Here is a 14,691-nt window from a genome sequence, read left to right as displayed (position 1 = left end):
TTATATTTGTTCAAATGTTAAATCCAACCATATCTCCAATCAAAGGGGCTTTTAATGGCTTAAAAACAATTCACATCAAAGAACAGGCACAGCACAGAAACAATTAAAATCCAGACAATATAATCACAGCCATAACAACATAGTGCATAAATATTTGGAAAAAGGTTACCATAAGGCAACATCAACTAGCTTTTAAACAACACTGTTTTACATTACTGTCTAAAACCTGTCAGGATAAGAGTTCTCCTAATCTTTTCTGGAAGGCTGTTCAAAAAGGGCAGCACCTCTGCTGAAAATCCTTATAATCAGGCAGAGGCAAATCTAATGATCAAGGAGTGTGAGGCAGACAGGAGAATACACTGAGAATATCAAAGTTGGTACTTAGGTCCATATTGGAAGAGTCTATACCTTTAGCATATGTTATTTTCTTCCTATTTTAACACAGATAGCTTATAATAATAAAATCTAGATGTCATTTGAATTAAAAAATTTAATATTAAACAATTTGATACTGCACATGAAGGAACATAATATGTTACAATAAATGAACAATGAAAGGATATGATTTCAAATTATGTAGTTTGTTGATATTACTGAATGTATAGTAGGAATATTTATATATAGTTCAGTTTTCCTTTCCTTCTCTTCTTGGCCAAATAGGATGACTCCTGAGTCATCCACTAAACTGGAATTTGTTTTAAGTGGTCTCTTCCTAAAAGAATGTGTGAATGGCTGCAGGGACTCTAGCTGGATGGGTGTGGTCAGATGTAGTTGTACATGGCAGACCTGAATGAAAAAAGATTGAACTGCTCGGGAGTCTTGGGTTGAAGGGAAGTGGATTATGATCTCTTACTCAGCCCTCTTTCATAGATTATTATTCTCAGTATACCTTCTCAGATCATATCCCTGCTCTCTCTTCCTCCTTCTCATCTCCAGAGATTTGGTATGATTTATTAGACTGTATTAATTTATTAGAGCATTCTCATTGGTACAACCTTATCATTATAACAAGTTGGTAAAGAGAAATGGTACTTGAGTTTATGGAATGACAAGGGGGGAACTGCAAAAGTCATGGGGAGGAATTCCATCTTTTCCCATTGTGGCTATAGGCCTCTTTGCCCATCAAGTCCTGTTCTCTAGCCAGCTTGTCCAATGCTGCTTTGGGTGAGTATGGTGAGCACCCCGCCCCTCCTGTTTTCTTGCCAGCTCACCTGGCACTGCTCATGGCAAGCCTGGTAAGGTCACCTCCTCCCCCCCCCCAGACCCGTTTTCTTGCTGGCTCACCTGGCAAGACCTCTTTCTCCCCCTCCCCTCCCAAGCCCTGCTAACGTGCTTGGCTCTCTGCAGCGGCAGTGGCTGAAGTCTACAGAAAAACCTGCTGGGGATGAGAGTGCCCCTGTCAGTGGATTTAAGTATCTACGGGCAGGAGGCACACTTCTGAATTAGATATCTAGATCCTTGTTATTTGACAATTTAATTTGAGATATTGCAAGGAGGACCTGCCAGAGTACAACAAATTCAACTGTTTCTAGGAAAATAAGTGTGGCTGTTTAAAGAGCAAAAAAATTCATATAGTGACTTCACCTATAAAGGTCTCTCATTAACAGTTATTTTTAAATATACACAATGACTTCTCACTCACTAATTTCCAATTTTTTAGTGTATTTGATTAGTTTTTCATTGTGTTTTCACCTCCAGAATAAGTGTTCTATAAAAACCATATTATGCTTTCATCTGACTTAAACCTTCATGGCTTTTGTTCACTTATTAAGGTCTTTGCATGCTCGATTAAAGTTTTAAACACCCTTAACTGATTCTATAAGAGATGAATAAAAATCTATAGCATGCTAATCACCCTTTTATTTTCAGCAAATTAAAGTGAAATGAACCTTCTAATGTGTAAGCAAATGTAATCTGACCCATCTGCCTGTTGTCATTTACCAAGTGGGACTGTTTTCACCATAGACAGCCAAAAACCTTGACTTCAGATTCAGACTTCAGATTCAGATAAAAAGGAGACTGAGGCCTATTATCCATGGCGAGATTACCACAATTTCAAAGAGAATTGGTTGGAGAGTCTTTGCTTCGGGGCATGTTTGTAATTATTACCCACCACCTTGTTTGTAGTGGGGCAGCCATTACTCATCAGCTGGTTTTTTGCTTCCCTCCAAGGGAATGTTTTATGTGTTCTCTATAGCACATGTGTGCTTTAGTTTTTACTATATATATCAATCTATCAATAGATCAACATAAAAAGGCAAACTATTAAAAAAAGTCTTGAATATGGCATCTGTACACTTTGCCCAAATACTGATTGTCTTTTATGGCAGGAAGTGAGGACTGATTAATAGCGGCACACAAACTGCAAAACTGCAAAAGGACAATGTGAACTGCTGTTTGCTAAGGTCCCCAAGTTCATGATAAGGAGATTAGGGTCCTGCAGGACCTACAGGAATTTTGCAGGGCCTGTAAAACAACCTTGTTCAATCAAGCTTTTCCACCTGGTCTGCTGGGGAGATCATAAGTATTCCAACTACTGCCTCAGCCTCCCATCAGTGAGGAGGGAAGAGGGTGGGTTTTGTTGCCATCTGATTTCATCTGAGTTATTGGAACAGTTTTATCTAATTGAATTTTATATATCAATTTTTTGTATATTGTTTTATGCTGTTGTTGTATGCCACCCTGAGCCCTTCGGGGGAGGGCGGGTTACAAGTGCGGAGTGAGTGAGTGAGTGAGTGAGTGAGTGAGTGAGTGAGTGAGTGAGTGAGTGAGTGAGTGAGTGAGTGAGTGAGTGAGTGAGTGAGTGAGTGGATTTGCTTGCTGTGGAGAGCGTGGAAAGTGAAAGCAGGGCTGGATTAAATATGTCAGTACAAGAAATCTGGCTGCAGTGGACATTTGTCTCCACCAACCAGCATGTAATCAGCCTGAGTTGTTCTAATGGAAATCAACTTCTTTTACAAAGTTGCAAAATGTAGCTTCTTTAAAAATCTACTACTTCTCCACTTCTGCTGTCCCCTCTCAAAACATCATTATATGTGCCAAATGGATAACATAGTGTTTGATTGGTCATATCAAGAAAACAGTTACAGGCTTGAAGAAACATGGAACTAGGCAGAGGAGAAATGGATTCCCAAAAATTTAGGTGTAACAACCTTACAGTAAATCATTTATCCTTTGTCTAAACATAGTTCATCAGTTATTCTCTCTACATATAGGTAGCTTGGAGCTGTCCTTCAACATGGACATTCCACCAATCATATGAAAAATTAACCTACTAATACATGGATAAAAATAGTTGCAATTTTCACCATCATTGCAACTATTTTCCAGCTAAGGAAAGAGATTATTGCAGGTTTATCTGTGCATTGTGTCACACTGGTGTTTTTGTCATGCAGGTGCTCAAAGATAGCTGTAGACCAGAGGTCTGCAACCCAAGGCCCTCCAAATGTTTATGGACTTCGATTCCCATCAGCTCAGCCAATTGGTCATGCTGGCAGAGGCTAATGAAAATAGTAATCAATGAACATCTGGAGGGCCATATGTTGGAGACCCATGCTTTAAACAATGTAGCACAGAAGGACATACTTTACAGACAAGTAGTTCAATAAACTCACTCAATGCCAATTCTCAGGTTACATTTTGTATACATCAATACAAGATTTCACCTGTGTTTAAAAATATGTAATGTGACCATTGCTATAAAACTATGTTTGTTTATTCAGGGATGGGAAGTCAGTTCTCCTCACCAATTCCCAGTGCATGTCACAGAAAGAAACATACATATTTTGGATAGCTAGACCAATTTTTTGCAGCCTGATACTTCAAACAAGCATAGAGCTGTATAAATATGTTAACATGGAAATTAATTTTAGTCATAAGGCATTTGTGGAGGATGCCAGTGCTGGAAACATAAGAAATTGGAAATTGCATATTCAGCATAAAAGCAAACAGTTGCTCTTATGCTGCAGTTACGTGATTTCCAAGAGAGCTCAGGTAGCAGGATGGAAAGACTTGGGGGCTTGAACTGGAGAGAAGTGAAGTTTTTTGATCAGCAACAAAACTCACACACTGCATGATCTTATGGCACTCACTACTTCACAATAGATTTACATGGATCTTCTGAAAATAAAACAGGAAAAACATTGTATGCTGCAATGTTATATTTGGAGGAAGGACAGGATATACATTGGATAGATATGTAGGAGTGTGCATCTGTACCTACAGATAGATAATAATTAGGCCATATTACATTACACTCTTGGTAAAACTAAGGCAAAGGACAGTTCATGGAAAGGTAGAGTCCTCTGATTCCCAAAGACTTGACATCCACTGAAGTTCCAAGGAACAAAAATGGTGGAAGTGACTATTCTATCAGAGTTTCCACCAAGGTTTCATTAACAAGGTACCTTGATGGGATCAAAATAGAGCAGACTGTAATTAGATAAAGGGAAGCCATTCCGGTCACCAAAGCCTGAGGAGATGTAAGCAGTGACATGGATATAAACATTGTCATTTCAAAGTATAACAGCCACCCATACAGGGTCACCTTTATTAGCTGTATTTTCTGCAGGACACAATTATTTCGGTTTAACATTGTACAGCAGACATGTCATGAAACCATCATCATGTTGGGATCGGATATGACATTTCCAGGAGACAAATTTTGCCAATTATGGAAGAGGAATTAAATGCTTGCTAATAATACCTGTTTTAGAATTTGTAGTATGTGCTTGTTTAATACTTCAGTATCCCAATGTCAGTTAACAAGCACTTCCTGAGAGGAATATTTCTTCACTCCTCTTGAGACATGATCAAAATTGCAATTGACTCCATATTTGAAATTAGAAAAGATTCTGTGCTGACATAAATCAAATAATGTTGCTGCAACAACCAGGCTACCAGGAGACCATACCTAGTCATTTGGATTACTCTAGAAGGGCACTGGCAGAAAACTGGCACAGAATCTGCTGCAGAGTCCACTGAAAAACCTATGAATCAGTGGTGCTCACAGCAAAAATATGTTACTCCTCTGCTACCATGGCACCTGCTAGTTCACAACAATCCCAGTTATTTAGTGGTTAGAGAATCAGATTAGGATCTATAACTGCTTCAAATTCTGATTCTGATTGCTGGTTGATCTTGGCCTAGACACTCTCTCAGCCTCACCAGCTTGGGACAATAAAATGGGGAAGGGAGGATCATGAATGCTGTCTTAAGCTTTGGGGAACAGGGGTAGGGAAAAATGCACTAGATTAGATAGAATGAAATATTTGTTACAGGAAATAGATGAACTGCAAGACGCCATGTTTCTGATTCTGTTCAAAGAAGTATTCCATTGTAGCATGGCACAAAGCAGCCAAATGAACCCACCAGAGTTAGATTACTTTTTCGTGTATGCTGTAAAAATATTACTGTGACATTTCATCAGGTCAACCATCTTAAAGGTTAATTCTGTTTCTTGTATCAGATATTCCTTTAGGTGAATAGCTCTGAGCAGCTCCTATTTACCTATTCCAAAACAGTCCTCAAACTGTTTCACTGCTCACTCTCACTGTTAAGAACATATTGACTTACCGCCTGCTCTGCTGTTTAATTCATTTATGCTGAGAGTCAGGCATGAAGACAGAATTTTAAATGTGACATTTGCAGGCTGTTGGGTCATTTGAAGCTCTGACAACATCAGGGGAGTTCCTGACATACAAACTGGTCCTGATTTCCAATCTTCCATGTTCTGAACACATCAGATATTCTTCCCGGAGGTGCAGATTTCAGCCTAAAGTTTTAAATTTCCTTTGGGTTTAACATCTTGCAGAAAAGGTCTGCATGCTTGAAAGTTATAGAATAAAGCCTGTGTTTCCTTTAAGCTATAAGCTGGCTTTGCCTCCAGCAAGCAAACTCAACTGCAGGAAGCTACTTTGATTGACAAAGATATTTGGAAACATTTACAATAATAATTAATACCCAGAGGATGGCCCAAGAACTTTTATGCTTGGTGGTTCCATTTTTCCTGTTGATCTAGCCTCATTCAAAGGCAGCTGTGTCTGAAGGTCTCAGCTGTAGATAATAGGCCATTTAGACAGCAGCAGCAGCATCTGGCTCAGCACACCAGCAGTTAAACATGGTCACAATTAGAATGAAATACCTACATATAAGATACTGTTTTTTCTGCAATAACAACTGAGCTGTGAGAACAGAACTGTTGTAGTTGGACACAGCACCACAACTTACTTAAAAATTGTACTGTTGGAAATTGTTTTTCTAGTTCATAACAACTATATGACAAAATCACTGGTTCAGCATTTTTAATGATCACAGTTTGCACGATTTTACTCAGGGAGCAAACTGGAAAAGGGGGAGGGGGAATACAAATGGTAAAAGACTCTTTAGATTACACAATCCCACTTTCTAGCTCAACGCAGCCATAAAATTAGGAACTACAATTCCCATCAGCCTCTGTCAGCATGGCCAATTGGCCATGCTAGTAGGGGCTGATGGGAATTGTAGTTCCTGAACATCTGGAGAGCCGCAGGTTCCCTACCCCTGTTCTAGCCATACGTTTCCATGTCAAGTCAAAACATGAATTACAGCAATGAAGCACATTCAACAATACATACATACTTCGTGTTGGCTATACCTCTAACATAACAATCCACATTGGGGAAAACAGGAAGCATTGTAGATCTAATTTTATGCATAGTCACATCCTCTTGCCCTGAACACCCCCGAGTTGTGTCCATCCATATAAACCTGGAAACCAAGATTGCAGCCATGTATACACAGGATATGCAGGGACAAACCAATACACAACAAGGAGGTGTGGAAGCGAGCACACTAGCCTCACCCTTTTCACAACTCCTACATATAGCTGCTAGAATGTGGATGCAGAACCTACAGGCATATGAACTATAGATGTTATTTCATATTTAGAAAGTTCTGAAGCAATGATCCTGACCACAGGGATAGAGAAGATGCACATAAAGTTGCACAGCTATGTCCAAACTTTGGAAAATAGAAAAGTGAAATTTGAATAAAGTCAGGATCAGCACTTCCCTTCCTCCTTGTGCACACTGGCTTTTCTCTGTATATGTTGTATATTTACAGCCTATATTGGACTGATATGGTATTTATCAAACAACAGAAGTCTACCCAGGATCTTGCAACAGTCAGGAACAATCCATTATTATGCTGGGAGTTGGCACAGTTGACGTACTATTTGCTATTATACTCAAGGGTATTTTATTTAATTCATTTACATCCCACCTTTCTCTCTGAGGCCCTTTCCGCACGGCAGTGGAAACGAACCTCCACGGGCATAAATTATGCCGGTGGAAGCTCTGGGACTGTTTGCACCGTAGTGTACGAGCAGTCCCAACTTCCTCCCCAGCGGGAGAGGTGGCTCCACACAGAGCCGCCTCTCCTCCGGTCCCCTCCACTGACCTCTTCTTCCAGCGTCACTCTGGAGGGCTGCGGGGACCCGTCCACGCTGCCCTCCGACCTCCAGGTGTTGGAGGGCAGCGTGGGTGGGTCTCTGCAGCCCTCCAGAGCGACGCTGGAAGAAGAGGTCAGTGGAGGGGACAGGAAAAGCAGCGTCTTCCCAGCAGTGCGGTTTGCACTGCGCCAATGGGAAGACGCCGCTTTGCAAAAACCTCGCTCAATGAGTGAGGTTTACAGCAGCGGCTTCACACTGCTCTGGGGTGGCCAGGATGGCGCTGCTGCGATGCAGCAGTGCCTCCTGTGTGAACAGTAGCCCAAGGATGGCGTTTTTGCCGTCCCTGAGTCACTGTTTTTCGCCCGTGTGGAAAGGGCCTGAGACTCAAGATGAATATAAAACTATTCAGTAAATGCTAACAAAATAATTTTATTTCAAGGATGAAAACTCTTACCAGTCCTTGAGGAAAATAAGAAAAGGAATTAATAGAATGGCTTACCTGGTGTATTATCTGTGCTACTGGAAGTTGTTCTGTATATTTGAATGGTTCTGTTGCTTCTTGATCTACAGGAAGTCTGGAAAAGAAAAAATATTTATTTTGTCTACACATTTGGCACCATCAGCAGAGCATTTCTGAGGCAGCTCCCAACAGATTTAAAAATACTTAAAACATCATGGATACCACAGAACAGATACAAGAATGTCAACTGAATAAAATGTTTTAAAATAATCAATTTAGAGCCAAGAGAGATCAGCAAAAGCCATCAAGCAGAAATCAATAAAACCACAAGGGAGCAATAAAACCAACTGATAATAGTTTTTCCCCCAAGTTCTCTTTAAAAGGGAAAGCCACATGAAAAAGGAGAGAGAGAGAGAGAGAGAGAGAGTGAGAGAGAGAGAGAGAGAGAGAGAGAGAGAAGAAATGGAAGAAGAAACAAAGGGAAAAAACTAACAAAAATCTTAGGGGAAAAGATACATGTTTTCACTAATAGCTAAAGCTTAACAAGTTTGGGACCAGGTGAAATGAGAAGAGAAGAGAAAGAACACAGTGCAGACAACTGGGTACCTTGAATTCATTTCATCCGATAGGGAAACATGCACAATTTACTGACTGAAGATGATGGGCAGGGTTCTATGGAAATAGTCCTTAAAATTCCATGGGGTCCTATACCATTTAGGGCTTTACAAGAACTAGCACTTCAATTTTTCCACAAAAGAACAGATAGCCAGTGTCAAGCGCTGGCAAGCAGTGGCATAGCGCCAACAGGGCGGAGGGGGGGGGTTGCAACACTCTGGGTGGAGCCACAATGGAGATGTGGCTGGGCCATGGAGGGGATGTTCCGGAGTGGGCAGCACTGTGGCAGGGGGCAGGGCACGCGCTCGCCCCGGGAACAATTTCCCCTTGCTCTGCCCCTGCTAGCAACACACAGTCTCCATAATTTGTATGAACAAGTAAGTTTGCGGCTGCATTCTGAATTAACTGAAACTTCTGAACAGTCTACAGAGGCAGACCCTACAGAGTTACCCAAGCTGGATGTGATCACAACATGGCTAACTGTGGAAATGTCATTCTTCTCAAATAAAGGCCATAACTAACCAGAATTGGCTAAAGGCAGTTTGTGCCACACAGGAGATCTCTACCACCATCGGAAGGACAAGATTTAATAACCTGTGAATGAAAGTCCTGGACCCACCTTAATGCCCTCCCTTTATCTTTCATCAAATGGTCTGGTGTGGACGACATGTTTTATCCAACTTTCACAACAATAGATTGTTCCATATTACATATTTTGGAAATGCTTTACATATTCCTCATAGTAGCTTCTTGTGGGCCCAGAGTTGGAGGGGAGGGAGCAGTGACCCATACCATACATTGTATACAGAAGACAAAAGTCAGACAGCTTCATTGGAATTAAACTGGCCACAATTTCATTGGTTACAGTAGCTGTCAGAGCCTTGGCACAGCATGAATCAATGGATCCAGTTATCGGTCGACCACCCTGTTAGCTGATATATTCTCCCACCCCATCCCAGTTCACCTGTGGGTGAAGGGGATATCATGCAGGATGGCAGGTTAATGAATTCCACATGTGCTCCAGGCACTAGGTGTTCTTCTCTGCCACTTGGAGAGAGGGCATCGTGACATGTCCCCAAAGCACTCACCCAAGATTTCTTAAGGGGATCCATGAGGATGAGGGAAAGGGGCACACATATTGCTTCCCCCACCCCAACAATAGATTATTCCAAATTTCATAGTTTGGGATGTTTTATATTCCTCATAGTAGCTTTTTAAAGTCCCAGATATAAATCTGTAAAAGTCATAGCTTTCTAATTAGAGCAGGCACTCACGGGAGCAAAGGACATAGAAAGAGGTCAGGAAGGCTTTAACTGCATTTAATCTTATTTGTTTCTTTAAAAAAACAACTGTTAAACATCATGGTTGTGTTTTGCACAAGAACATTCAACACACTTGAAAACTAATTTCTTTAATTCATACAAATAAACATTTAAATATATTTGTGTAATGGCAACTACTTTTATCCCCACTGATAATGTTAGAAAAGTGTTCAAGATCCAGATCGGAGATATATAGCAGCACAGGTTATAAGAAAAGAAATGTCTGGCTGAAAAACATGCTGGACTTGAAATACCTCTGAGGGCTAAATTCTTATTTATCTACTGAACTGCTGAAGCTCCCAAAATCCTACTGTAAACTTTTCTACAGCATTTCACCATGGAATTTACCAATGGCCAGCTCAATAGGGTAGAGGGGGAATATTTTGCTTCCTGTTCAAGAGTTGACATTAAGAATCCTGAATTGTGGACACGTTTTGAAACTTTCAAACATCAAAACAGATAGGACCACAGGATATTTTCTATGAAAATACAGCGGCAATTTTTCAGATCAGTTGGTCTAGAATGAAGAAAAATGCAACGAAACAATGAGAGAAAAAGCACGTTTGAAACAGTTTTAAATGTTTCTTAGTTCAATGTTTTTGGGTTTTTTCTCATGTACAATTTGGAATTCTCTTGTTTTCTCCAAAAGAAAACAGTGAGATATTTTCTCTTCAGGCCATCTATGGATTTTAAATGCACAAACCAATCAGGACACAGCAATTACAGTAATCAGAGTAATATGACTAACCACTGTGTGATTTCAGAGTAATAACTTTTGTGATTATAGAAATTATTACACTCTGATTAGTTGCCATTCATTACTAGCCTGCCAGGACAACAAGATCTGCATTTCATACAGTTATTAAGAAACAACAGTTGGGTGATTATGTAAGCCAGGTGATCAAAAGCAGAATACAGAGAATTTCTACAACTCGAAAGGGAAAAGAAAAGGGGTAAGTTGGCAGCATTGTAAAGTACTTTGATTCAGTTAATCAAAGCTTGATGTTTTTTGGGTTTTTTGCTTTTTAATTAAACCATGTCAGTTCTCTGCTATCTTGACAAAAATTGTATAGGATTATCAACAAAGAGCGGTCGCGGCTGAACTGTGGCCTGCCATTGCGGTTGGGCGGGCCACAGGTGACCGCTGTGTAGCTCCAGGGGCCAGCCATGCAGGCACAGGGCCGACCCGTAATAGGCTCCGTGTTCCCATGGACCCAAAGGAGCCGTGTGATATGCTGCCGCCGGGGGGGGGGTCTAGCCCCCCCCACTCTGTGGTGGGTTGCGCATGAGGGGTGATTGATTGGAAATGGGGAACTGTGGGAGCTCTCCTGTTGGAATGCCTCCTTAAGAGGTAGGGGTGGAGCAAGCCAGAGGGCGGGACACCCAGCAGAGGCTACCAGGCTTGTGCCCTAGTGGCAAAATTGGAGCAGGCGCCAGGAAGGGGTCCATCGCTCAGCTGGCATCCCCTGCTACAATCTTGTCCATCACGGTCAATTCCTCCAACAGGAGAGCTGAGGAATTTGCTTAGCTCTGGGTAACAGCATTCATGCAGCCCAGATGTTCTGATCACCGCCCCATGCTGCGCCATTCTGCTTCCTGTTAACTCCTTGCCAATAAAATATACCTGGTTATGGCCAAAAAAATTTCCCATAAAAGAAGGTGTGTGTTTATGGGGTCTGTAAAGGGGGGTGGGTGGCCAGGATGCCTTGAGCCAAAAGGTTGCGCCTCAACCTGCAATGAGTAACAGCTTCAAATGTTAGCTGTATATTCTTGACAATTACAAAGATCCATGCATAAAATTTTCAGTTTGAATTAGGTGTTAATTCACTGATCCCAGAAGACTTCTTGATATGCCAACCGTAACTAATAGTCAGTATGTTATAACTGAACTAAGCAAAACTATAATGCTGAATTAAGGCAGATAGACATTGGTTCAAATCCCTGATAGCCATCAAATCTACTGTGTGTTCTTGGCCCAGTCATTCTCCCTTAGCCCAACCTACCCTACAGGCTGCTGTGAGAATAACTGGATAAGGGGAGAAATAGGGCTTGAAGAATACACTAAACAAATATATAATAAACAAATAAAGTATGGCAACGATGTGACAAAAAACACAAGATTATTCCAACTAAAACAACCTGAAGTGGAAACAAATCCATACGGAATTGCAGGAGGCTGGAAGGTAAACTATTCAGGAATTTCCCCTCCCTCATACGGTAACAGTCTACAGTCCCAAAGGTCTGACCAGGCCAATTTTCCCATTCACGAGGAAAAGGAGGAGTTTGGATTTATATCTCACTTTTTTTCCAACTGTACAGAGTCTCAAAGCAGCTTACAAACTCCTTCCCTTCCTCTCCACAGAACTGAGACTTTGTGAGGTAGGTGGAGCTGAGAAAATTCTGGGAGAATTGTGACTAGCCCAGGATCACCCAGTAGCCTTCATGTGTAGAAATGGGGAAACAAACCTTTTCACCAGATTAGGGTCAGCCGAACATATGGAGGAGTGGAAAATCAAACCCAGTTCTCCAAATTAGAGTCCATTGCTCTTAACCACTACACCATGCTGGGGTGTAAAAAGGCTGTTTTCCTGTTCCCGTTTTTCAAACAAATCAGTTCTCAACATTTAATGCCTTTTACAGTAAATTTAGTTCTCATCAGAACAATGGTTTGTTTTGTTTTTAGGGAAGAGTCATTCTTTGTGTTAAATTAGTGAAGCCATTTTTCTACATAACTAGAAATTCTGAATGTGAAGATTTCTGTGTTCTGCAGATTTCCAGGTTTTACATGAGCCGCTACCCAGTTGACTATTAAATACTGTGTTAGATATAATTAAGGGATTTTTGTGTGCATGGGAAGGGGGGTAAGTCAGCAGAACTGGAGTGGAAGTTCACAGCATTGTAATCTGAAATGTCATTACTTTCTTGTAGACACAGAATTACAAGTTGGGGGCAGGCAATGGAAATCAAAAGATTGATTTACAAGATCATTTTCTTTCCATAGCATGACCTTTTTGACAGTTACTTCATGCAAGAGTTTGATATAAGTGGTTTCCTCTCTGTTGAATGGTTTCAGGGTTGCACTCCACTGCTGAGGAAGAAGAAAATGAAGAAAACCAATTCCCAAAGAACAAGCTATTCTAGTTAATAAGGACTAACTATAAGAAATGAATAAATGTGATCATCATTTATATGAATTCAACAACTTTTATTGCACATAGCAGAGGGATACAAAACATACACAAGAATCAATCTAAAGCACCCCTCGCTGAAGTTTTGAGTTACCTATTACAAGCATTGGCTATTTTACCCATTGCTTATGCATAGTAATTAACAAATTCACCTGTCCACCTGGCATGCCTGTTTCATTTCTAATGCCACCCGCATGAACTGAATGGATGCCATGTTTAAATATGGTAAGGGCATATAAAATCCAAGTAGGCAGGTTGATTTAATGGTCCTGCCAGATTTCATTTGGGATACTGACCACATAAATGAGCCTATCCACAATTACCTTTTTGTATGCTTATGCCTTATTCAAACATTACACCCACACAATTCTTGCTGTTGGCATCAGATGCAGCACAATGTCTTCTCAATTAAGATATAGCCTGTCCTGTCTGGCTTGAGCTCTTCCTGTCTTCCTCTTATTCTTAATTGGGATTGACTAATACTATTCAAGGCCTGTAGGTTAGATGTGGGGTAAGAGAGAGAGAAAAAGAAAAAGAGGGGGAAGGAGGAGAAAGACTGCTAACTTCATAGGGAAGGAAGGTGTCCTTTTTGCTCACTATCTTATATCAGAATTAGACAAAAACAATTGATTCCTTTTCTGGGGTTTCAATGCATTTTTGCAAACTAACTCTTATTTGTAGATCAAATCCTGCATATTCATTTTACTTCTATTTTCATTTTTATCTATTAGCAAAGTTGCCAAATTTTTGTATTCTTAAATCAGCGACTGGAGCTGTGAACGGGCAAGATAGATCTTTCTACAAACCTGAAAAAAGGCCCAGGTTTGTAGGAAAAACTAAAATCTTTTTTAAAAAAAAAAGATTGGGGAGTTTAACAAATCTGAAAATGGTCAAAGGAGAGCTGTGGTTTTAAGCAAGGGATTCCCTTGGTGACTTTAGTGAGACAGACACAGATTCCAGGCTTTAGTTTCTGTGAGCAAAAGGCAGGAAGAGGAAGCAGGGTCCTTTCCAGGTCTATTTTGGCCTTTGAGTGAAGACTCACTGGTTCCAACTCCAGGTTGGGAAATTCTTGGAGATTTTGCGGTAAAGTCTGAGGAAGGCTGGGCTTGGGAAGAGCCTTAGAACGGTTCTATGTTATGGAGCTTACCCTCCAAAGCAGCCATTTTCTTCAGGGGGACCTTCTTGAATTCAGTAGTAATTCTGGGGACTATCCAAGTCCCATCTGGAGGGTGACAGCAACCTCTAGATGACTTGATACCACTTGGTTTGTATTACTCGGCTAGGAGTGGCTGTTTGCTACTATTCAACAGCAGACACCCTATGAAAGCCAGTGTGGTCCAGCAGTCAGAACTTCAGAATAGGGTCTGGGAGACCCAGGTTCAACTCCTTATTTTGCCAACGCACCCCCCGGGACCGTTCGCATGGACGGTCCCAACAGGGGGGCAGCGCAGCCTTCACACAGGCTGCACTGTCACGGAACACCATACGTCTCATCCTGGCTTCCAGCACATCGCAGAGGCCAGGGGACACCCCCCCACAGGCTGGAGCGGCGGCTCTGGAGTCACAGGCCAGGGGAGTGTGTTCCCTGGCCTCTGCGACACGCCGGAAGCCAGGAGGAGACGTACGGCGTTGCACGATAGTGCGGGGGAAATGGCGCCTTCCAGCCGCTGCCGTTCA

At 41.4% G+C, this 14,691-nt stretch overlaps 1 protein-coding gene across 1 annotated transcript in view; it reads right to left on the bottom strand.

The window, feature by feature from the left end:
* The window catches only part of PIGK (phosphatidylinositol glycan anchor biosynthesis class K), a 148,427-nt gene that overhangs the window by 37,773 nt on the left and 95,963 nt on the right, over window positions 1-14,691 (bottom strand). Inside the window, exon 10 of the mRNA XM_048496875.1 lies at window positions 7,929-8,004. Coding sequence (XP_048352832.1) covers window positions 7,929-8,004 — 76 coding nt within the window. The remainder of the gene's footprint in view (window positions 1-7,928; window positions 8,005-14,691) is intronic.

Source organism: Sphaerodactylus townsendi, linkage group LG05, assembly GCF_021028975.2.
Source record: "Sphaerodactylus townsendi isolate TG3544 linkage group LG05, MPM_Stown_v2.3, whole genome shotgun sequence".
In the NCBI taxonomy this organism is placed as follows: Eukaryota; Metazoa; Chordata; class Lepidosauria; order Squamata; family Sphaerodactylidae; genus Sphaerodactylus; species Sphaerodactylus townsendi.
The sequence above is the reverse complement of the archived record's forward strand: the minus strand, read 5'-3'. Positions and strand labels throughout refer to the sequence as shown.